The following is a 25,679-nucleotide window of genomic DNA, read 5'->3' as shown; positions in this document are numbered from 1 at the left end:
CGAAATCTGCTTTAGTAGTAGTACTAATAATAAATGCATACAATTTTCTTTAAACAAAGAAACAAAAACTGATACCCAGCAAAGGTTGAGGTTTGTGTTATACAACTGTCAGACTCATCTCCCACCTCTCATTCATTTGGTCATTTCCCTGTCATAGCACAAGCAGTTGAGCTATCTATCTATCTATCAATGTCACGTTTTTATATAATTCTATTATTTCTATGTGAACATATCGATATATATTGCTACACATGTTTTTATTAATTAAAGTAACACGTTTTTATATAATTAAAGTTCACAGACTAGCGCGAGGCGCGAGAGAAGTCTATATACATTGGAGGGGATTTTTGAGGGCCTGTTCGTTTCTATCCTAGTCCATATATGAATTAAATCCTAGTAAGGCCTTGTTCGTTTCCATCGGATTGCACCCGGAATCGTTCCAGCTAATCAAAGTTTATATAAATTAGAAAAGCAATCCGGTCAGGAATCGTTCCGACCCACCAATCCGGCACAAACGAACAAGGCCTAAGTCAAAATCCTTCCCGAATAACCAAATAAGGCCTAACCTGGTTCTGCAACTTGGCAGCATTCTGAGAGAAACCTGGTTTTCTTCCTATCGAACGCTCCTTCAGACGTTTTTCCCCAACTTCAGACATCTGACAGCACATTTCAAGAAATACGAGAGACAAGTTTTAGATGATCTGCTATGACATATCCTAAATTGAATCTAAAGAATTTATAGATGTTATAAAAGATCTTGTGGAGATGCTCAGTTGCAATCTTCAAACACATAAATAGCCTGCAGGAGTCACACACACAAGCCATTCTACTGCAACGCATTGGTTTTTGCTTGATTACAGAAGATATAAAGTGTGATTGCAATCGTATCACAACATCCACACACACACACACACACCATCTTTAGACACAAGCACATATTTGACTCTCAATCTACACTCTCAAGACAGCTAGGGCAAAATTAAAGAAGAAAGAATATAAATCCAACATCACCACCAAGACATATATGTAGTAGTACTAGTAGAATGGATGGAGAGACGTCTGAATCTGAGTCACACAGCCTCGGACCATTGTTTCTTACTGTGGAACGGCTGAGGTGGCGGCGAGGAGGCTCCGACGACGCCGGGCGGCGGCAGCGGCGTGCCGTATATCTACGCGCCGACACCGGTCCGCATCTCCTCCCGGCCCATGTGCTTGCCGAGGAAGTAGCAGCCGAAGCCAAGGAGGATGGAGAGGAAGATGAAGGGCAGAGAGACCACCAGCACGAACCCCATTGCCCGTCTCTGCCTCCTGTCCTGCCTCAAGTCGCAGAGTAGGGGGGTGTGGAGCGAGAGGAGCAGATATGGTGACTATTGATTGCTTTTTTGGGTCGCTCGTCGTTGCCGCTTGCTAAAATCCCAGCAGAGATGCTTTGAAGCTTTGTTTTGCTTTGCTTTGGGACATGGGAGACGAAGCGGGGGTGGGTGGGTTAAATAGCCGGGGAGACAATGGAAGCTGCAAAAGAATCCTAGGGAAGGAGGCCGGCCGGGCTGCAGCTGGAGCCTGCAAGAGAAGAAGCTTGTGGAGTGTGCTGGCTACTGTCTAACAGTGTAGCGGCAAGTGACCATTGTCGTTGGCGCTAGTGTCCTAGACCTAGAGGGTGGGGAGATGGTCTGGCATGGCTGGAGTCTGTACCTGGAGGCAACGGTCGAGTGACGAATGCCCTGCCCCGTGCTGTACTTCTGACCTCTTCATCTGTGGTAGCATGTTCCACCATCTGGCTGAGATTATGGTTCAGCAAAGAACTCGCACATTTGCCCTCTTTCGCTCAGTCATTTTGAAAGGGATTGCAAATGCACAATTCCCACGCGTAATAACGAGCTAGTAACCCTGATTCCTTAATGACTCATCTTCTAGACTTCTACACCCTTTCATCTTTGCCATATTAAACCGCCTCATTATTTGTTGCATCCAAAGTGACAGTATCCACTAGCAAAAGCAGTTTTTTGTGCCTAAACACAGCTCATACAAATACTCCTATACGATTCTACTACCAGTACTAGGACTAGGACAGCAGAGGTTTGCCAGACTAGTTCCCTAATTTATGTGCAGCTCTTTTTTGTTAGTATAGTGTCATGTAGACAACCTGTCCACCACCTGATCCAAAATACTAGCGTATGTTTCCAAACAATTGGTCGCTTTGGGATTTATACTCTGACAAACAATATTGTTAGATACTTATAGGGTGATTGGTTCGAGGAATGAGTTATTCCATCATCTTCTCACTCATCACTTTTTTTGTTTGGTTCGTGGAATGGAATGAGTTGATTCATCATCACCTTATTTCTCATAGTTAGTACTAATATAAGAATGAGATCATTCTATTAAATTTGATGAATAGACTCATGATGCATCACCTTATCTTGGATGAAGTGATTTCTCAAACCAAACACCCCTTATAGTTAATCAACGTGAGATGTGTTGTTGTATTTGTTGTCAAAAGTACTACAAACGTGTTTATTCTAACTATTTATTTTGTTCAGATAAGAGGGGCCTTGGCTATTAATTTCTATAAAAATGCATTATCTCATAAATAAAAGAAAATAGACGTTCGAGACTATTTTTAATGATGAGCCTAATGTCATCAACCATACTCTGAGGTTTTCTTCTTGGTGATCAAGCTATAGAAGTTTGGAAGGTGTGTTAAATGATTTATATCCTAGAGGAAAGAGCATGTTCAATACTCTTGTGTATGACTTAATTTGACATTCCCTTTTGGGTAGCGAGGCCGATCAATGATGTCAAGGTGCACAACCAATTGTCGTTGTTCTGACGTGCTTAAGGGAGAAGCACCAAACTGGACTTCACGATGAATGGACATGAGGTTAACTAAGAGTACAACCTTGTCGATGGCATCTACTCCCAGTGACCGGTGCAGACTAGTTCTCTCTCATAGACTCTAAAACGGCAGGTATTTGTTGTATTTTAGAAGAGCTAAGGCTAGCGTCTATATTCCGGCTAGCCTAAGTTGTTCTTTTTCCCAGTGAATATTCAGTATGACCATATGTTCATGTATTGTTCAACACAACATAATCAATGAGTATGAGTATAGAAGATCATCAGATGTGGATGACAATGGGATATTCAAGTCCTCTACTCCATTATCAATCATCACTCTGAAGCATCCATGAACTAAACTATGCAACCATCATTTAATATGAAGCCATAATCCATACTGATCTTGTCCATGAGGAGCTTCAAAATTATTTAATAAAGCATATATACAATCTACACAATTAGGTTTTATTTATAAATAATATAACCTTTTATTTTACTGAATTATATCATTTTAATTTATGCTTTACAAATTATGTAATGTTATTTGTTTATGTAATCAGATATACTTTTGTTTTAATAAAATAACTTATTTTTATGCTACCTAAAAGTTTGTTAAAAAGCTAACGTAACATTGAGATAACTAAACTATGCACTAAAGCGCTAGTCTATAAAGACTAACCATAGTCATAGCTTATATAACGATAGATACAGATCCATATAGTTGGAAAATATGAGAACCTAAAGTTCCCAACACGACAACAACGGAGAAAGCTTCCTCCAAACCAGTCTCCAGCATCACAATAGCATTCATTTGATTAACACCAGTCTATCCACAGATTCGGACGTCCAACCCAACAGGGCCCATTCCCGGTCGAACCACAACCACGCACACATACCAGACCAACAGAGGCATTCCCAGCAACCCACAGCCAGCAATCCATACCATCAATACCACAATATAACAAGTTCGCAAACCTTGCTTCGTTTATAGGCTCGACAACCAAAGCTCATACATATACAACTTTGATAACGCTTCACCAGCTAGAGTCACGTGTCGCGCCTAAACGATATGCTTACAGGAACTTAATAACAAATACCAAGGTGGGAGCTTTCATCATTGGTAATAGGATTTGCATCTGACCAAAAGGTTCACGGCCCTCCATAGGTCCCTTCTTCTTCAAAGGCGAACCAGCATCAGTGAGCCCGCTCCCGCAGAACCTCAATGTCTACCTCGGATGGGTCGGTCGCCTGGATCTCGTAGTGGAACCTGTCGAGCTCATACTTGATGCGGTCCTTCGAGGTCAAGTACAACATCTTAGCACGGATGCGGGATGTCGACGGTGTTGGGGGCCTTCGTCTTCCGAAGGTCCTCAAAAACATGACTAACAATGTTTCCCAAGTGTAATATATGTACAGGAACCATCGGACTCGGGATAAAGTTGTACACAATATGAAAAGCAGGGTCAGGACGAAGGTTGAACCAGTTCCGAAGCTATGCGCAAGGAAGCTTCGGCTCAACGACAGAAAAGGGAATCGACTTAAAGGGGAAAAGGCTATCTAGTCCTTGTTGGATTGTCATTAGACCAATAGTAAACATAAAGGGCATGAATGTAATTTTACACAGGTTGCGCCCTGTGCCTATAAATAGATGAACAGTACCCCGTACTGTTCACGCTGACTTGTACTCATTCGTGCGTCACGCTTGGACTTTCGCCTTCTGTCCAGCCGAAGGTACAAATGTAATCCAATATTGTTTATATTCGTTTATGATGATTTAATAGAGACATATTAAAGATGTTGTATAATTATTCATGTTATCTCTTACGTTTCATATGCTTCTTCTTTCATTATTATACACTGCAATGGTGAAGGTATGACCTTCACGAACTTCGTCTGAAGATCATTATATCCTAAGGGAGGTAATGCTTTGAAGGACGAAGGGAATTAACCTTTAACATTTTGTGTTGCCTTGTTCTTAATTCATAGCATTTGAGAACAAGTCCCCATCATTGGCGCCCACCTCCGGTGTACTCACTTCCACAATCTTCGACAAAGCAATAACCTTCGTCATGCCGCCGAAGAAGACAACAGCGCCAGGGGCTGCACTGCAGCCACTGGACACAAACCAGGATACTCTCTCTCTCCGAGAAGCCAGAAGCCAAAAGAGAAAAGCCACCAGTCCAACACTTCAGGAGGAGGAGTTGGACCAGCAGATCAGGGACCTCGAAATCATTAACCAGCAGGTGCAAAGGAAAAACGAGAAGATGGCACGGCTGGCCGACCTTCAGAAAAAGATCGACGAAGCTACTGAGGAAGTGCGTCATCTTACTCAAGATGATCACGACCAAAGGCATCAATACCGGGAGCTTCGTCAGGAGGGCTCGTTCAATGAAGATGAATGGTACGATGATTTCAATCTTGGTAGCTTTACTTTTGATAATGCTTCTCCCCTGGCAGCAGAATTGCAAGCTATCCCATGGCCACAATCTTACAAAGCCACCTCAGCTACCCATGTATGATGGGCACTCGAACCCAAAGCAATTCTTGATGAGCTATGAGGCAACAATATCCTCATATGGAGGCAATGCAGCTGTCATGGCAAAGTCCTTCGTCATGGCAGTCAGAAACGTGGCCCAGACATGGTACTCTTCTCTTCGGCCAGGGACAATCACGTCATGGAAAAAGCTCAAGGACATGCTGGTTACCAGTTTTCAGGGCTTTCAGACAAAGCCAGTCATAGCTTAGGCCTTGTTCAAGTGCACACAAGACCATGAGGAATACCTTTAGGCGTATGTCCGAAGGTTCTTGCGACTGAGAGCACTAACACCCACAGTGCCCAATGAAATTGTCATTGAGGCCATGATCAAGGGTCTTCGGCCAGGACCTACGACCCAATACTTTGCCAGGAAGCCCCCCCAGAGTCTAGAGAAGCTGCTTCAAAAAATGGATGAGTACATCCGGGCTGACAACGACTTCCACCAAAGAAGGGAGAAAGCTTACAGATTCTCTGAGATGACTAGGGGCTTCGGAGGAAGAATCCACCCTAGGCATGTCAGATCAATCCACAACTCCAGTCAGAATGATGACAAAAGAAGCTAGCTTCAGAGGCCACATCACACCTCACAGTCTTCGGGACAGCAGCAAAGCTCCTTCAGGCCACCAGCTCCAAGAGACAGAGGCGGCAGGGGCTTCGGAGGAAGATATGAGGATCAGCCCAGAAAAATTTATTGCTTATTCTGTGGTGAGGACAAAGGCCACACTACAAGAACCTGCCAGATCACTATTCTGAAGCAAAAAGAGATTGCCGAAGCAGAAGCTCGACAGAATAAGCCAAAGCAAGTCCTACATACTGCTTCGTGCCACTCTCCCTACATACCAGAATATGTGGGCAACCAACCTGCAGCTTCTGTTGCTTCGGCAAGCCATTCACAGGCTTCTTGGCCTCAACTCCCACCGCCACCACTACTGCAACCTACTTATTCCCGAAGCCAGCAACCAGAAGGGCGCCAGCACTCCCAACAACAACGTGAATTCAGGTAGGAATCCGAAGCTCATACAGTCAATAGTACTGTACCAGAATCGAAGCACATATACTGAGCGATATACTGCTTCTGAATTTTATGTTCTATGCCATTTTTCTTTTTAATAAGGAACAAGCAATGTAAATTTAGTATTAATTTATTGTAATGATTTTTCTTCTATCAGAATGAAATATATCTTCTTCACAAATTTACGAAGCTCAAAAGTCGTTCCTAAGGGAATGCAGAGCTAGATTTACTGAAGCTACAAAAAAGTCATTCCTAAGGGAGCGCAATGTAAGTTTTAAGCTCAAAAGTCATTCCTAAGGGAATGCAGAGCCTAATTTGCCGAAGCTACAAAAAGTCACTCCTAAGGGAGCGCAGCGTAAGTTTTCTGCTCAAAAGTCGTTTCAAAGGGAATGCAGAGCCAAATACTGCCGAAATATAAGGCGAAGAAGTTCAAAAGTCGTTCCTAAGGGGATGCAGAACTTATACCGCCGAAATATAAGGCGAAGAAGTTCAAAAGTCGTTCCTAACGGGATGCAGAACTTATATCACCGAAATAGAAGGTGAAGAAGCTCAAAAGTCGTTCCTAAAGGGATGCAGAGCTTGTGTGTTCCAGTGTGGGCGTGTGGGTGTGTGTCTTTGGCATCCTCATCATTTTGCATCATATCATCACGTCATTTCGCATAACATCACATCATACATCATATTGCATCAATGACACGAGAATGGAATACGAAGCTAATCTTCGGCAAATGCTTCGTCAAAATAAAAAGGTGATAAGGCACGAAGTAAGTTTTGGGAAATACAGTCTTATCAGCCTTGTCACAAGAAGGGATCTCTCTTTACAAAGCATGGATATCTTTCTTTACGAATAATGGATCTTTTTCTTTACGAATCATAAAAAGAAGGGAAGGTGTTTTTTCGTCGAAGCTCAAAAACGATATGTGTGTAAATTTCATACATCGCAAAGAAATAAACTGCAGTAATTTACATATTCAATTCAACATTACACACTCCAAATATAACAAAGTTTTGTTACAGTAGAAAACTAATCTTCCTTCATTTGTTATATACATCAAGTTTTTCAGAATGTTTATTACAATAAAATCCATTCCTCTTTAAGGACTTTCTCTGCAACTTCGTTCAGCAATTTGTTGACGACTTCGTCGATAATGGATTTAGCCATGTTTATGATGTTCAGCGCTTCCTTCATTTCTGGATCAGCTAAGGGATCGAACAGTTCCGGTGGCGGAGATAGTTCAGCTGAAGTAGGAAAAATAATCAGTCCGAAGCCACAAAAATAAATGCCAAAGCTAAAAACCAAAAAATAATACCTATATGCTTTTCGCGCTCTGCAGCTTCTTCAGCTTGTCTTGCTTCTGCTCGGGCGTCATGGGTGTCTTTTTCACTTTTCTTTATAATTTCATGGGCCATCTCTCGGCCACCATTCACCCAGACATCATTGTAAAATTTCCCGCCCATCAAGGTTGCCTCAGCTGAAGGATCCTTCGTATCATCTACGGAGAAGGCAGCTTCGGCCTGGGCTACGGCTTTAATATGATCACATCCCGCCTTCTCCAAGATGGCTGAAATTCCCCGTGCACCGGAAAACGCACAAACATCCCCGCGATCACTCAAAATTTCTTCGAAGGTCTCAGCTTCTCCGCTTATCCATTCAACAACGCCTTCGGGGTCGCCTCGTATGAAGTTTTCTTCAGCAGAGTAGGCACCCACTTTGGCGAAGCTACCTTTTATTTTCTTCACGCAATCCAAGGATTTTTCAAAGAACCTTTCCTTGGATGTGCGAAGTTCTTCAACATTTTTCTCTAGATGATTTTTCCAATATTCGCTAATTTCTTGGTTAGCTTGTGCGAGTGCGCAGTTTTCCTTAGCTTCGGCCAGTTGTCTCCGAAGGTCTTCAATTTCAGTCTTTTTGGCTTCGGCCTGAGCTTTGAAACTAGCTTTGTCTTCCTTCACTTTGTTTACCAATGAAATTAAGATTTTGTCTTTTTCAGGACCTTCGTTTCTCAATTCAATCACCTCTGAACGAAGGTTATTCAGAGCCATTGTATAACCTTCGTCTTCAATATTCTTCTGTGCCCTCAGGGCATTACTAAGAATCAAGCCCTGTAACAAAAGAGAAGAAAGAATTGAGCATGACAAATAAAATACGTCATTCTCAAATTCAAAGCTAACTTCTATACCTTTATACTGTTGTATGCTAGGCTATCAGTAAGATCATCATTCGACAAAATCGAAAGACCATCTTCTAGCTTCGGGGATCCCATGCTCTTACATATCTCCCGACAAACGAATATTTCTTTGTTGTCCGGGAGACAGTACAGGAAATCATCTTCATTACTTCTGTTAAATACTAAGGCTCCTTTCGAATATTTCAGCTTTTGAGCATAATGCCTTGCTTCCGCAATTTCATCTTCGGACAATTTCTTCCCCAAAGCATGTCGATAAATGTAATCAGCAGCTTCGGCCTGCGCTTCGGAGGCAGGAGATCTTGCCCTTTCTGCCATCTCTTGCCCTGCCGTTTTTTCCTTAGGTGCGGCAGGCTTCGCCGCGACGGGCGCTGGAGGCCCGGCTTCGACTTCAGCCTAAATTTTCATAGCTTCGGCTTCTGCTTGTCCAATTTCGGCTTCAGCTTGCGCTTTGGCAGCCTCAGTAATTTTCTTTGTAGGAGTAGGGCTCAAGGCCTTTGTAGTCTCGAGCACAGCATCCAACACGTTAGTCATCGTCCTCCTCTTGGGAGTTGCGGTAGAAGCCTTTTGCACCTTCGATAGTTTTGTCTCTGTCGGAGGGCTCAGAATTTTTGGCACTTTTATTATTTCTTCAACTTTTGGCTCTTCAGCCTTATCAACCTTAGCCTCGACTGGCTCGGCTATGGGTACCTTCGGCACTACGGTCGCCTCTTCAGCGCTTTGTGCAATCAGAGCAGTTTATGTTGCTTCGGCTGCTGAGGAGGACCCTGCGCCAAATTCAGGCACTACGGCTGGTTCAATATAACATGGTTGGTGGGTCAGAACCTTCACCTTTTTGCTCTTCGGCATAGGCTCAGCTGGGGTGACCGAAGCAGCAATCTTCCTCTTTTTCACTTGCCCTCGCAGCGGGTAGCGGTAATCAGGGTATACGAAGCCAATAGCATCAAATACCCTATTTAATCTTTTCTTGCCTCGACCTCCAAAGGCTGCGGATAGAGCATTATCTTTGGCCTTGGAGTATGCTCCAAGCAGCTCATCACTGGTAGCTTTGATGCACTTCAGCCAGTTGTCGTTCGGCTCATCAAACTTCTCCCTCAATCTGAAGGTATACTTCAGTCGGACCAGATCACCCTCACCAGAGTCGGCGGTGGTCTCCTTCGGCATATCCTAGCTCCACAAGTGGCCATACCCTGAAGGATGCTTGTGCCAATTAAATCCCTTGTGCCAATGAAGGCACACACAGTGCTGAAAGCCCTCTGACATGCTTTGACATTGCCATCAATTTCCACCTTCGGCCTTCAAAGACCAAAGCGGGACTAGATAGGGTGCTAGATGATTTCTTTAATGTCTTCTCTTGCCTTTAAATCATTCTTCACATAAAACCACTCCTCCATCCAGGCTCCGGGCCATCTCTTCCGAAATGTTGGCACCGGGTGGCTTGCGTTGGGGCGAGCAATAAATCCATAACAACCAAAGTTGTTGTGGTACTATTCTTTGCCAGTAGCCTTCGTCTCATATAAAAGCTCGTGCATACTGCAGAAGCACTTCACGCTTGGCTCTAGCCCCTGAATCCTTACAGCCCAGACAAAAATCCCCATCCTCATTACAGCTTCGGGGGTGATCTGATGAAGGAAGATCTGGTAGATCTTCAGCACTTCAACTACAAACTTGCTCAAAGGAAACCAGAGACCAGCCTTAAAAAAGCTTCAGAAGATAACAACTTTATTTTCCTCAGGGGCAGGGGCGGTGTTGTCTCCGCCAGCTCTCACGATACACATATCTCGAAAGTAACTTCCTCTCATGTTGTCAAGATGACTCTATTTAATAGTTGATTTTCCGAAGACAGTATGGCTTGGTCGCCAGGGCCGATCTTCAGAATCTTTGTCTCCACTCTCCACGTCATAACTATCACTATCATCAGTATCTTCGGACAAACCTTCTAGAATCTCTTTAGTAATCTTCTCTGTGTTTGTTTTTGACATAGACTCAACAAACCCGGCGATAAAAGGATCCACAGTTCTCTTTTCTTCAAACAACTTCGTCTCCTCAGTTACCTTCGTTTCCACAATCATTTTCTTTTCCTCACTCATCTTCTCCCAGACATGGTGAAAACACGTCCTTAAAACAAAGCTCAAAAATCTTGAAAATCAGGCGAGAGCTAGTGAGCAAGAGCTAAAAAGTTTGAGAAAATAGTGGAAATGGCGTATCAAATGCTGCCGCTATGGTTTATATTAATACACCCAGTGTGTTGCAACTTGGTAGGCCCTGTCTGTCATTGAGTATTGCTATTCTAGCAAAGGGAAGGTGTTTTTTTCGGACCTTCGGCTTAAGGCCTTCGTTCATGTCGCAGTTTGAATTTGTTGTTATAACAAATTAATACTGCGAGGGGCTACTGTTGGGGGCCTTCGTCTCCCGAAGGTCCTCAAAAACATGACTAACAATGTTTCCCAAGTGTAATATATGTACAGGAACCTTCAGACTCGGGATAAAGTTGTACACAATATGAAAAGCAGGGTCAGGACGAAGGTTGAACTAGTTCCGAAGCTATGCACAAGGAAGCTTCGGCTCAACGACAGAAAAGGGAACCGACTTAAAGGGGAAAAGGCTATCTAGTCCTTGTTGGATTGTCATTACGTCAATAGTAAACATAAAGGGCATGAATGTAATTTTACACAGGCTGCGCCCTGTGCCTATAAATAGATGAACAGTACCCTTGTACTGTTCACGCTGACTTGTACTCATTCATGCGTCACGCTTGGACTTTTGTCTTCTGTCTAGCCGAAGGTACAAATGTAATCCAATATTGTTTATATTCGTTTATGATGATTTTATAAAGACATATTAAAGATGTTGTATAATTATTCACGTTATCTCTTATGTTTCATATGCTTCTTCTTTCATTATTATACACTGCAATGGTGAAGGTATGACTTTCACGACCTTCATCTGAAGATCATTATATCCTAAGGGAGGTAATGCTTCGAAGGACGAAGGGCATTAACCTTTAACATTTTGTGTTGCCTTGTTCTTAATTCATAGCATTTGAGAACAAGTCCCCAACAGACGGGGACCTGGGGTAACGGTGGATTAGGTAAAAGGTTTGGTGAAGTGAAACCAGCATGAAGGCCAGAGCGGATGCATTGAGCATGAAAGAATATGAGGCACCATAGGGATACATATAGTGCAGTCCAAAAAGACAACATCAGAATCTACATAATAGATTAACAATTATTGCCAAGAATATTCCTAACTGTTGCGCCACATGCATTGTTAATCCTTTTGGTCTGAGCTACTAAAATGCTAACTAGTATGGGTTACCAGCAAACACTATAAAGTAGAGGTGGCAAGTGCTATCATAGCAAGATCACATCACAAGATCCAATCCAACTTTACAGTTCAATACTGAGTTAATAACACTTTAAAAGATTAACTACTTAAACAACTAGTATGTTAAATTTACTGTGATTGGTGCATTTTAAGCTTTTTTTCAGATCCTCAAATGACTAACTCATGAACAGTTCACATCTTCAGCTATTTCTATCGATCTAGTATTCTAGTCTAGTTTCATTGGCATTGGCTTTACAGCTTAACGAAACAACTAAACATGTATGAAACAAAATAAAGATGCGTGCATATATGATTCTGAAACTTACCAGGCAATGAAGAAAATCTTACTTTTCTGCACATTCTCCCCAGTAACAAAATCAAAATCATACAGCGCATATCGGCAGTCATTCTCTGGGAGAGAGGCCAGAAAATCATCATAGCTTTCAGTAGTCGCCCCCGTCTTCTCCACAATTACCTGCTTTTGCTTTTCTTCGATTTTGAAGATAACATATCAGAATGCCTTCTTCATTTGGAGCTTGACAAACGTCTCCCTAATGTTAGGAGCAACTCCCATGCCGGAAGATGCATTTGACTGCATAGAATTGTGCAGTGTTATTTCTTAAAACTACATTTAAACGTCAAAATTCTAATTAGAGGTTGAAACCGCGTTTTGGCATTCTAGACCGTAAAACATAGCGTTTTATGTGTTTTAGACCATTAGCTACTTTTGGGCCTAGTCTATTAGTTACTTTTGGGGTCCAATCCGGCTCATAGGTGAAGTTTTGGTAAACCACTAGCTTCTAGGTTTTGGTATTTAACTTCATGTTATTGTTTGAAATTATTTTTTTTATCAAACGCGCAGGAGAATTGTCTGAAATTATGATATATTGGTATTTTTCCTATGTTGTTTAAAACTACGTTTAAACTTTGTTTAAACGTTTAAATGTCAAAATTTCACCCATGAGCGTTTCAACGTTTTATCGTTTTAATAACCTAGGAATTGTGTAGACGATATAAGAAAACCAAGGCTAGAAAACTGAAATACAAGATTAATTGTTCAATTTTGAACGGGCAGATATATAGAGGGGTTATAAGTAGTAACTAGAAGATTAACAACATTCTGATCATCTAATGTATGAACTGCAGCTACGTAGGCATGATTCCATAAAAGTTACTCCAACCTTCCACATACAGGAAACCATACAAAATTTAATCCACTGGTCCAGGGTAACACTACTGCAGCAAGCTTGCTTAATAAAAAATTATACAGATATACAGAAAATCTCTCAAGATACTGCCTATTCTAGGATTAAAAATTAGAAGCATGGTTCATAACATGTAAAATCACTTGGGCAAATCAAAAGTTCAGTGATTGCACAATAATGGACAGGATTAGGCACAACACCAAACAGAAGCTCAACCATCCATGCTAATTTTAATTCAATCAATTGCATCGCCAACTGTATGAGAAGCAGTTCACCGTCCCTACACTAACCTAAAAGGCAGCAGGCAGCGGGAAATCGGGTGTAAGAGGCATACTCCAAATATTTGCACTTAGTGGAAGCAACGAAGCGGGAATAAGACTATACCACCATGGCCATCCCTCAGAGGATCAAAAGTCTATGCAAGCAAGAATATTCGTTCAGGGATGAACTGAACGTTATTTCCTTGAGAGCAACTCCAAAATAACGTGTAAACTAACCCTAAAACAGATTAGTCAAGAATAGTGGTTTTTCTTACTCCAACAGCTCAATCATTCTTCCCCAAAAAAATTAGCGTCCCGCATCCACAACCTCATCTCCCTCATATTTTGGTGTGTTCCATCCCTCCCCAATTCATTTTTCAACGTATCAGATCATCCACAACCTCCCGACGACTGTACAGATTACGCCACATGTCACATTTAAAGGAACTCTTGAAGTACTCATCATAATTCACTCTTAAAACTTTTTAGCCTACTCTTAATAATCAGTTTTTGGGATAAAATTTTTAACATCCTTTTGGAGTTGCTCTAAAGAAATGAGCTATTAACAACACCAAAGTCCAAATCATAATAACTAAAAAATAGTCTTCATTTCCACCTCTACTCCAATTTCGCCCCATCCCCCAGTTTCATAGCTAAAACAATTTTCCCGCACCGGTTGCCAATTGGGGTTCTGAATATATGCTAGCGACTCAATACATATCCGGTTGCTTTTACGAATAGACATGTACATATAGGCTATGAACCCATACGCATTTGCAGTCAGCCGGACGAACCGTCGGTAGAGTCAGATCAAACCCTCCCAAGGAGATCTAACCCGGGCAGCACTCAATGAAGTACAACACCTAGATCGCGCGCGAACCGACCCAGTTCCCACACGGATCTACACCACAGAGCATGATCGGATTGACGAGAGGAAGGAGCGGGGTATTCATGCGGGAGCGCATGAAGGCCATCGGATCGGCTTGGTGCGAGCGCCCGTGCCTCTGCGTCGATCACACACACGCAGACGAGACTAGGAAGACGCAAGCAAGGAGAACTGGAGAAGGGAGCCCCTACTGTTCTGTTGGCTACGAGGTTCCTTTTCTTTATTTATTTTTTTATATATATCTGGGCTGCTTCCACGGGGCTGCTGCGGGTTTTCGTTTTCTTGTGGTGGGGCGAAATTCTCCATAGACGCGGACGCGCCGCCGCTTCGTGTCGGTGTGCGTGGGTGGGGGCCTGTGTGGCATACACGCCTCGTGGGTGACAGTAGGGTCAGGGTGTCGGTCAGTCCATCGGTCTCGGCTAGGTGTGTGGGGCCAGTGGACGGCGGGCCTGGGCCGTAGGAGGGGAGGTGGGGTGGGTGGTGCTCGGCGGCGGTGCATTGGACGGCCGCGATGCGTTCGGCCCGCTGGATCTGACTGGGCTAGTGGGCCCTCCAGTGGTGTCGTGGTGGGATGTGGCCCTTTTGATTTGCGAAGGAGGAAGCAAATCTGACAGTGACAGTGACACAGAGGCAGAGCAGCATCTCACACGTGGACAAAATGGCTGAGCCTGTGACTATCCTCGCGTGTCTTGAATGGATAATATAGTATTGGGGAAGAGCAAGACAGGAGTACCAACTTATATCACTCAAATTATTATTAGGGGTAATTATGACCATACTTTTCTCTGATCTACAATGGTGATTTTATCTCTAGTTTTACAACTTTGTGATTTTACCCATCTGCTTTGAAAACGAAGTCGTCATTTGCTCCTTACCTTTAACATTGTTAATTCAGGGTTAATTGTGATTATAACCTTGTGTCACCTTATAATTGGGTTTTCCCCTTAATTTTTTCAACGGTAACGTAAACGATATATGGTAGATGAACGACGAGGTTCTATGGAGACGAGGCGAGCCTTGGGAGGGACCATGGCCCCTACCGGGCCCCCCTTGGCTCCGCCACTACCCCTGCTGCGGCTTAGTGCCAAACGCGGTTAATGTGGTCGATCACTTATGGTGGGTCTATCCTGGGTCACGCGTGAAATGCACTAGATTGGCTTTCTCTCAATTCACCTGACCCCGTTCTGGCTCCGCCTCGCCCGATTTGGGGCTCATTGCCTCGGGACTATCCAAGGGTGGGTCCTTCTACGGCGAATCTTTTCATCGTCCTTCTGCTAACTAGTGGGCCTCTCCGACACTTTTGTGAGAGAGACATGTGGGATCCTACGTTAATAGTGAAGAGTTAACTGTTATACATGCGAGTAAAATGGTAGGCGACAAGAATCCCTACAATCAGGCTCTAAAAAGCGATATATGGATGTGACAGAAAGACCGCTTATTTTGCTAGGGCATGTTTGTTCAGCTTTGTTTTAATGAGTTTTTTTGAGAATCTGGCTATGAGAAGAATATAGTCGTGAGGAGAATCTGATTATCAAGAGGATTACGCGTGGAGAAAGATGAAAGAATAAGATTTAGAATCTAGAATGTGATGGATTCTTAGTTTTCTACTATCGCGATGACTTGACCGATTCAATGTTTACGTTGATTTTAGACGATTTTAAATTAAACGACTATAAAAATACAGACAACAAAGCTAAGTGTTTTAATCTGCAGCAGCTTGGTGGTGAGAAGTTAGGAAAAAGCCGAAACAAAGACCGCATATTTGAAGTTTGAACTACGCTCGAGTCGGGAGGTACCGTCTCGTTGCCTCTGTCGTCCTGGGTTGCCAGCCCAGCTCACAATCCGGCTAGCCGCCGGGACAATAGGGCCCACTTGTCATCGAACTATTATGCGCCTTGCTACCTGCCAAACAAAGAGCAAATGCAAATCCAGCAAGACCAACTATAGGTGTACATTTGGGCCGGGCCTGATGTATCGGCCCGAAGCATAGAAAAAAAGCATGGCCTAGGCACGGCACGACCAAAAATATTTTAGTGCCGGGCCGGGTTTGGGCCGAGGTCGCGGCCCATGGGCGGGCACGAGCACGACCCGTTTAAGGCAGGCACGAAATGGCCCATATAGAGGCACGAAAAGGCCCATATATTTATTAAAACCACACTTCATTCCATATTTTCATGTACTTGATAAAGAACACAAAGCTAGAGATAATGTTAGTTAGATATTTTTTATAGCTTTGAATTAGAGTATGTGATGTAGTTTTATTTTTGTTATGAACATTATATAACGAACTGAACTTACAAACTTTATATAGAGCTGATTATACTCTATTTCTTTCTAACAAAATGATTTGTAAACGAGGTAGTCATTGCATAGCTCTGGTAACGTAATACAAATATTAAGTTTGCTTTTGGTTAAATTTATTTGTCTTCTTTTTATTTGTTTTATTAACTCTGATGTGAATTTCGGGCCCTGATGTGAATTTCAGACCAAAAATTGAATTTTGGGTCCTAATGTGAATTTTGGGCTTTTATAATTTCGGGCCGCTCGAAATGAGCCCGACACGTTAAAGCAATTACGGGTCGGGCCGTGGGCCGGTTTGGCACGGCCCGAAATTCAAACAATACGGGTCTTTTCGGGCTTGGGCCGGGCGGCCCGAATGTACACCTACAAGACCAACACGAACACAAGCAGAGCTCTCTCATGCCTCCCTTCGTCTCCCTGTGTCTCTCTCTCCCAGACGTCAACCGCCGCTGCAGCAAAAAAAACCCTAAACCCCCAATCCACCAATGGCGTCGAGCAGCACCTACCTTGCCGACGACGGCTTCGCGGCGCCTCTTCTCGTAGGGAGTATCCTACACATACGATGACGTCATCTTCCTCCCGGGCTACATCGGCTTCCCCGCCGACGCCGTCGACCTCTCCACCGCCTCTCCCGCCGCATCCCGCTATCCATCCCCTGCGTCGCGTCCCCGATGGACACTGTCTCCGAGGCCGCTATGGCCGCGGCCATGGCATCACTCGGCATCGCCGCCGTCGTGCACTGCAACACCGAGCCCCACGCCCAGGCCGCCATCGTCCGCGCTGCCAAGTCCCGCCGCCTTCCCTTCGTTTCCGCCATCGTCGTGCAGCTGGTTCTACGCAGCCTTTTGAGCAAAAATGCTTGTGATCCGAACGTGGTTCAAATTTGAATTGCTTTTGACCCGACAAAATTTTAGCAACCTTTCACTCTGAATATTGTAGGAAGCGACTAATCCTGTTACCGATGCTTAGACTATCTTCAGTAGTTTCCTTAAAATTTTCCGACTATATCATATTTTTGTCATATTACCAATATTTTATCCTCTATTTTTTTATCTTCCACAGTGGTTCCTCTATAATCTCCCTCTATACCTCACTACAACTATAAAATACTATACAAATATAAAATTGGTTTGGTGATTAAATCTTTTAATTAGAAGATATAAAAAACTAAGTACAAAAGCTATTCATTTTGAATTAGAACGATCTTTTAATTAAATCTTTTGAACTAATCTTTTAATTAGAATGATCGGACGAACGAACGAACAAACTAAGAACAGGTGGACGAACGATTGAAGAACAACCGAACGATCATTGTGCTAGCGTGTTCTTGTGTGGGACTTGGAGTGGGCGTGTGGGGGGAGAGAGTTGTCATGAAATGGCTTGGGGTGGCTTGAGAGGAGGCCCTTGCCCTTCTATTTATAGGCTAGGTGGGGGATTAGGGGGAGGAGGCGAGGATTAGTGGGAGATAAGCATGTATTAGTCGTGTATAAGTGAAATTAGCTTGTAGAGCTCACTGTATGACACCGGAGGCGTACGTATACGTATGAGCATGCGGAAAATTATGAAGAAAATATTTGTGGAGACTTTAAAAATGATTCTGAAGGTATTTTACAGGAGGAGAATATTTGGAGAATTATCGGTGGAATATTTGGGCAGTATTTCTGGAAAGAATCAGAGGGGATCACTGGGAATAATATTTGTAAGATATTTTGAGGAGAATTTTGGAGAGAATATAGACCACTATATTTTATTTGTTGAGATCAACTCGCAAACAAACATTTTAAAATGAAATTTAAAATTCATTTTGAATTTAGAGCGAGTTTGGAAAAATTTCAAGATTTGAATTTTTGGGGTGCTACAGTAAACCATTAGAATAACTGAGTAATAACAAATTAAAATATATATAGCATGTGTGGTCTTGTTTTCTCAAAAGAAATCTTAGGGAATACAAATATAAAATTGGTTCGGTGATTAAATCTTTTAATTAGAAGATATAAAAAAACTAAGTACAAAAGCTATTCACGTGAACAATACTAGTTATATGCCATATACATATGATTTGTAATATTTTGCACTCCAGGCATCTTGTGATCACCTAATGGTAGCTTCTCCCAGTGTCTGAACTTGTCATACTTCTTGTCCAATGTCAGTTCGTGTTGTTGAAGAACTTTGCATTTTGATGCACGCATTTGTGCAAGACGACTCCACATATGTCCTACGGTTCTGATTATTTGCATCTAGGTGATACATTCTATTGTCCACTAGGACTTATGCATCACGCATTTGTGCAAGATGACTCCACATATGTCCTACGGTTCTCAATATTTGCATTTGGGTGATACATTCTATTGTCCACCAGACTTGTGCATTACTTAGCTATTTGTACCTAATGTTGAATTTGTGAGATTCTCTCAGGTCCTCACAAGCATAGTATCCACATAATAGTGTCTGGGTGGTTGCAATCGATTAAAACTTATAGATAGCATGCATGATATAATACAAAATACGAACATTGATACGTACCAGGAAGTCACGCCTAACAGTTAATCATGTTCTTTCTTCTTCTCATTTCTTGGATCGACGGATTTAGAATCCTCGAGGTACATCTTGTAAGCAGTGTATAAAAACCATAGGAGTAAACGACAAATTTAACATGTATGTTAAATACAAAATAATAAGTACTATCACTTGCAAGCTCAATATGCTTTCAAAGTCAATGTACACTTTTTTAGAGTATCCAAAGAGTCTAATATAACTGCATGTCCATATTATGGATAAATTAGAAATGTAGTCTAGTGCGCCATAGTGTCAGGATTGCACCATTCAAACATTACAAGTTTGAAATCTTGATACATGAAAAGGTTGATCCCAATAGTTACATATATGTTTAAAACAACCTTTTTAGTTACCTGAAGTAGTAGGGGGCGAAAATATACCCATCTTCTTCGACCCACTTCATGCATTTATACTCATATTGAGTGTGAGAAAGAATCATTACCTAGTGAGGGATTTGAAAGTTGAAATTCGCTTGGTTAGCAATCTCATTAGTTCATAAGGGAGTAATTATTGTGCACCACCATTGATCTCATTGAGCTTGGTATAAGGATCAAAGCGGTCGGTAAAACACCTCTACTGTTTTCATTTTCATATTTATTTTGCGGTACGAGAACGGGAACAGGGTATATCGAAAACGAAAATGTGGGAACAAGTCCTTTCTTCATCTATCTGTCATAGGGAACCTTGAGCTTGCACAATGTTTTTTTAGAATATCATTGATCGGGTAGTGGTATTTCATCACTCATGTGGTCACCTTTGTGGTAACTGGTAGCCTACACTTGTTGCTACAACTATGTTTGGAGCACCACTAATTAAGCCAACTTGGCACAATAACAATGGTCTTATCTCCATCGTCTTGAGGTCATGGTCTCTATTCTAGTTTTAATCCAAAAAATGTCTACTTTTCTAATAGTGGATACCTTCATTGTGTGTATCATATAAAGGGGTAATCATTATGATTTATGGTGTGAACCTGACAAGCAGTAATGGAACACGATCTCCACTAACACCACACTCTCATGTTAATAAGTGACATACTCGGGTTGGGAGCCACCAAAGGGGGAAAATAAGGTATAGAGCCTCCACCAAATAAAATCAAGCCAAAAATTACTGGAAATGAGTTCCATACTTGGACAAAGCTAGGTTAATAAGCAAACCATTGTGGAGTTGAACATTCATTACAACAATATTTTACTCATTATAGTATAATATAGTGAGTGTGGATTGCACATGGACATTTTACTCAGGTTGGAAGCTGCTGCATTTGATTCCTGTAGCAATACGATCATTTTTGTTGGCACGTTGTATGAACTCGGATTAGAGTTATAAGGTCTTGTGTTGTTTCACAAAATTCTAGCTCCTATGCAGCTAGCCTTTTGTAGTAGTGTCGTTTAGATGCATTACACAAATGTCCAATGTGACTGAGCGCCCGCCTACAGCATGATTGTTGTCACCCTTATTGTAACTTTTATGTCTGGTGTACAAGTACACTAGGTAACTGGGATCACAAAAAATATTTGACACAGCACACTTTTGTGAGCGGTTCACTACACCAGAACGATGAGAGTACTTGATCCTTTTATTGACCAAGGACAGTGACACCACCGGGATAGTGTTTAGTGTGTCTCCACTGGGGCGTTGTGAAGACTTTTTGAAGCATTTTTCTGGGGTATGAAATTCATGCCGCTATCCTCTATTGCAGTATTGATTGACATGTTTTTTTTGCGTAAAAATATCGAGTCCGAGAACTGCCGACGGTCTAGTGGGCCGATCCCTTGCAGGACTGAGACTGACTAGTGGACCAAAATCTCAGTCCACAGTGACCCAGTCTTAATGTGTGCCAGGTAGGTCCACCGGCCACCACGAAACGTGAATGATTCGGCCCGAGAAAATTCCGACTGTTGCGCCGCTCATGTGCGCGAACTCGTTTGCTTTCGGCTTTTTTCCCCAAACCTTTTTCAGCCCACGCGCCCTCCCCCGATCGTTGCACTTGTACCCCAAATAAACTCCCTTCCCTCCATCGGTCCATCCATCCTAACAGAACTAGGACGCGCACGAGACGAAACCGCCGCCGTCCCACATGGCCGACTCCGGCGCCCTCGTCGTGACGGAGGCGCAACAGCAACACCCGCTGAGCCAGATCGCGGCGAGCGAGACGCACCGGCTGCTGCTCAAGCAGTGGGTCAAGGAGGAGGACCTGCTGGCGCGCCGCGTGGCGCTATGGGAGGCCTGCCTCAACGGCGCCCGCAAAGAGATCGCCTTCCTCTACTGCGCCTTCTTCGCCTTCCACGCCGCTTCCGTGCTGCTCCTCTTCCTCTCCTCCTCCTCCTCCTCCGCTGCCTCGGCGGCAGCGACAACAGCATGCAGACGGTCGTGGATCCCCTACCTTGTCTCGCTGCTCTCCTCGCTCACCATGCTCTGGGCGCTGTGGTACAAGTCCGACACGGAGGCCGTCCTGGAGCGCGTCCTCGCGCGAGAGCGCGAGGATGCGCTGTACCTGGCCAGGTGCGTCTCCGAGCTCAAGCGCAAGGGCCTCCGCTTCGACCTGCTCAAGGAGGTGGACACACTGCGCAGGGCCAAGAACCTTCGCGCTGAGGCCAAGGGCGCAGCAGACAGGCCCAGGAGGTGGCAGACTAGGGACCTGGCCGTCTTCGCGCTCTTCGCCGCCGCCTGCGGGGTGCTCGTGCTCACCAGGTTCTTGCTCTGCAATTAGCCAGGTCAGGTGGGGAAGCGATCAGCACGTGTTGCTTGCCTTGCCTTCTTGGCCTCTTCTCCTCCTTGTTCATTCTGGGCAGAATTGTTTTTCTGCGAATTTTGGTGCTGGTTTTATCTATTTGTAATAATAATAAGGAAATGATCTGATTGTAACAGAGAGTAAATGCTCTCGGTATTATGAATTTACGATGATACCTATTAATGTTAATGCTTGTGAGTTCATTTTGGTGGAACTGGTAAGGGGCTCGTTCGGTTTCCTTCCAATCTACATTGGAGGGGATTTTGAGGGCCTGTTCGTTCCTATCCTAGTCCATATGGGCATGTTTGGTATGGCGCTAACGCTGCCACACCCTACCTAAGCAGCGGCGCTCAATTTGGCCGCCACAGCGATGGCGGAAAATCTGTGGCGTGGACGGTGAGGCGGCCAACCAAACCTTAAAATCATTCCCAAATAACCCAAATAAGGCTAACCTGGTTCTGGAACTTGGCAGCATTTTGGTATCTCGGTTTTCTCCCTATCGAACGCTCCTTCAGACATTTCCCCAACTTCAGACATCTGATAGCACATTTCAAGAAATACGACAGAAATGTTTTAGATGATCCTGCTATAACATTTCTTTATTGAATTATCCTAAATTGAAAGATCTTGTGGAGATGCTCAGTTGCAATCTTCAAACACATATATAGCCTCCAGGAGTCACACACACAAGCCATTCTACTGCAACGCCATTGCATGATTACAGAAGATATAAAGTGTGATTGCAATCATATCACAACATCCACACACACACACCATCTTTAGACACAAGCATAGATTTGACTCTCAATCTACACTCTCAAGACAACCAGGGCGAAATTAAAGAAGAAAGAATATAAATCCAACATCACCACCAAGACATATATGTAGTAGTAGTAGTAGTAGTAGAATGGATGGATGGATGGAGAGACGTCTGAATCTCAGTCACACAGCCTCGGACCCTTGTTTCTTGCTGTGGAATGGCTGAGTCGGCGGCAAGGAGGCTCCGATGACGCCGGGCGGCGGCAGCGACATGCCGTAGATCTGCGCGCCGACGCCGGTCCGCTCTCCTCCCGGCCCCAGTGCTTGCCGAGGAAGTAGAAGCCGAAGCCGAGGAGGATGGAGAGGAAGATGAAGGGCAGAGAGACCACCAGCACGAACCCCATTGCTCGCCTCTGCCTCCTGTCCTACCTCAAGTCACAGAGCAGGGGGGTGTGGAGCGAGAGGAGCTGATATGGTGACTATTGATTGCTTTTTTGGGTCGCTCGTCGTTGCCACTTGCTAAAATCCCAGCAGAGATGCTTTGAAGCTTTGTTTTGCTTTGCTTTGGGACATGGGAGACGAAGCGGGGGTGGGTGGGTTAAATAGATGGGGAGACAATGGAAGCTGCAAAAGAATCCTAGGGAAGGAGGCCGGTCGGGCTGCAGCTGGAGCCTGCAAGAGAAGAAGCTTGTGAAGTGTGCTGGCTACTGTCTGATAGCGTAGCGGCAAGTGACCGTTGTCGTTGGTGCTGGTGTCCTGGAGGGAGGGGAGCTGGCCTGGCATGGCTAGAGTCTGTACCTAGAGGCAACGGTCGAGTGACGAATGCCCTGCACCTTGTTGTACTTCTGACCTCTTCATCCGTGGTAGCATGTTCCACCATCTGATTGAGATTACGGTTGAGCAAAGAACTCGCACATTTGCCCTCTTTCGCTCAGTCATTTCGAAAGGGATTGTAAATGCACAATTCACACGTGTAATAACGAGCTAGTAACCCTGATTCCTTAATGACTCATCTTCTAGACTTCTACAACCTTTCATCTTTGCCATATAAAACCACCTCATTATTTGATGCGTCCAAAGTGACGGTATCTGTTGGCCAAAGCAGTTTTTTGTGCTTAAACACAGCTCATACAAATACTCCTATATGATTCTACTACCAGTACCAGGACAGTAGAGGTTTGCGAGACTAGTTCCCTACTTTATGTGCAGCTCTTTTTTGTTAGTATAGTGTCATGTAGTCCACCTGTCCACCACCTGATCCAAAATACTAGTGTCTGTTTCCAAACAATTGGTCGCTTTGGGATTTATACTCTGACAAACAATATTGTTTAGATACTTATAGGGTGATTGGTTCGAGGAATGAGTTATTCCATCATCTTCTCACTCATCACTTTTTTGTTTGGTTCGTGGAATGGAATGAGTTGATTCATCATCACCTCATTTCTCATAGTTAGTACTAATATAAGAATGAGATCATTCTATTAAATTTGATGAATAGACTCATGATGCATCACATTATCTTCGATGAAGTGATTCCTCAAACCAAACACCCCTTATAGTTAATCAACGTGAGATGTGTTGTTGTATTTGTTGTCAAAAGTACTACAAACGTGTCTATTCTAACTATTTGTTTTGTTCAGATAAGAGGGGCCTTGGCTATTAATTTCTATAAAAATGCATTATCTCATAAATAAAAGAAAATAGACGTTCGAGACTATTTTTAATGATGAGCCTAATGTCATCAACCATACTCTGAGGTTTTCTTCTTGGTGATCAAGCTATAGAAGTTTGGAAGGTGTGTTAAATGATTTATATCCTAGAGGAAAGAGCATGTTCAATACTCTTGTGTATGACTTAATTTCACATTCCCTTTTGGGTAGCGAGGCCGATCAATGATGTCAAGGTGCACAACCAATTGTCGTTGTTCTGACGTGCTTAAAAGAGAAGCACCAAACTGGACTTCACAATGAATGGACATGAGGTTAACTAAGAGTACAACCTTGTCGATGGCATCTACTCCTAGTGACCGGTGCAGACTAGTTCTCTCTCATAGACTCTAAAATGGCATGTATTTGTTGTATTTTAGAAGACCTAATGCTAGCATCTATATTCCGGCTAGCCTAAGTCGTTCTTTTTCCCAGTGAATATTCAGTATGACCATATGTTCATGTATTGTTCAACACAACATAATCATTGAGTATGAGTATAGAAGATCATTTGATGTGGATGACTATGGGATATTCAAGTCCTATACTGCATTATCAATCATCACTCTGAAGCATCCATGAACCGAACTATGCAACCATCATTTAACATGAAGCCATAATCCATACTGATCTTGTCCATGAGGAGCTTCAAAATTATTTAATAAAGCATATATACAATCTACATAATTAGGTTTTATTTATAAATAATATAACCTTTTATTTTACTGAATTATATCATTTTAATTTATGATTTACAAATTATGTAATGTTATTTGTTTATGTAATCAGATATACTTTTGTTTTAATAAAATAACTTATTTTTATGCTACCTAAAAGTTTGTTAAAAAGCTAACGTAACATTGAGATAACTAAACTATGCACTAAAGCGCTAGTCTATAAAGACTAACCATAGTCATAGCTTATATAACGAGAGATACTGATCCATATAGTTGGAAAATGTGAGAACCTAAAGTTCCCAACACGACAACAACAGACAAAGCTTCCTCCAAACCAGTCTCCAGCATCACAATAGCATTCGTTTGATTAACACCAGTCTATCCACAGATTCGGACGTCCAAACCAACAAGGCCCATTCTCAGTCGAACCACAACCACGCCCACATACCAGACCAACAGAGGCATTCCCAGCAACCCACAACCAGTAATCCAGTACCATCAATACCACAATATAACAAGTTCGCAAACCTTGCTTCGTTTATAGGCTCGACAACCAAAGCTCATACAGATACAGCTTTGTTAATGCTTCACCAGCTAGAGTCACGTGTCGCGCCTAAACGACATGCTTACAGAAACTTAATAAAAAATACCAAGGTGGGAGCTTTCATCATTGGTAATAGGATTTGCATCTGACCAAAA

At 43.1% G+C, this 25,679-nt stretch overlaps 2 protein-coding genes and 1 pseudogene across 2 annotated transcripts; 1 reads left to right on the top strand and 2 right to left on the bottom strand.

Moving 5' to 3' along the window:
* Nucleotides 1-824: 824 nt before the first annotated feature.
* Nucleotides 825-1,698, bottom strand: LOC103645672 (uncharacterized). Its single transcript, XM_023301371.2, is given in 1 exon segment — nucleotides 825-1,698. A coding segment is annotated over 1 exon segment (222 nt). The 5' UTR covers nucleotides 1,293-1,698; the 3' UTR covers nucleotides 825-1,070.
* Nucleotides 1,699-21,071: 19,373 nt separating this feature from the next.
* LOC103644129 (uncharacterized) lies at nucleotides 21,072-22,027 on the top strand. Its single transcript, XM_008667326.3, has one exon. The coding sequence runs from the start codon at nucleotides 21,185-21,187 to the stop codon at nucleotides 21,815-21,817; it is 633 nt and encodes a 210-aa protein (XP_008665548.1). The 5' UTR covers nucleotides 21,072-21,184; the 3' UTR covers nucleotides 21,818-22,027.
* A 753-nt stretch (nucleotides 22,028-22,780) lies between these two features.
* LOC111590125 (uncharacterized) lies at nucleotides 22,781-25,479 on the bottom strand (annotated as a pseudogene).
* Nucleotides 25,480-25,679: the final 200 nt, after the last annotated feature.

The sequence above is a fragment of the Zea mays genome, chromosome 1 (genome assembly GCF_902167145.1).
Source record: "Zea mays cultivar B73 chromosome 1, Zm-B73-REFERENCE-NAM-5.0, whole genome shotgun sequence".
NCBI lineage: Eukaryota > Viridiplantae > Streptophyta > Magnoliopsida > Poales > Poaceae > Zea > Zea mays.
The sequence above is the reverse complement of the archived record's forward strand: the minus strand, read 5'-3'. Positions and strand labels throughout refer to the sequence as shown.

Bases quoted from the DNA above. Each gene is read 5' to 3' on its own strand.
- LOC103644129 (XM_008667326.3), top strand. From the start codon at position 21,185: ATGGCCGACTCCGGCGCCCTCGTCGTGACGGAGGCGCAACAGCAACAC.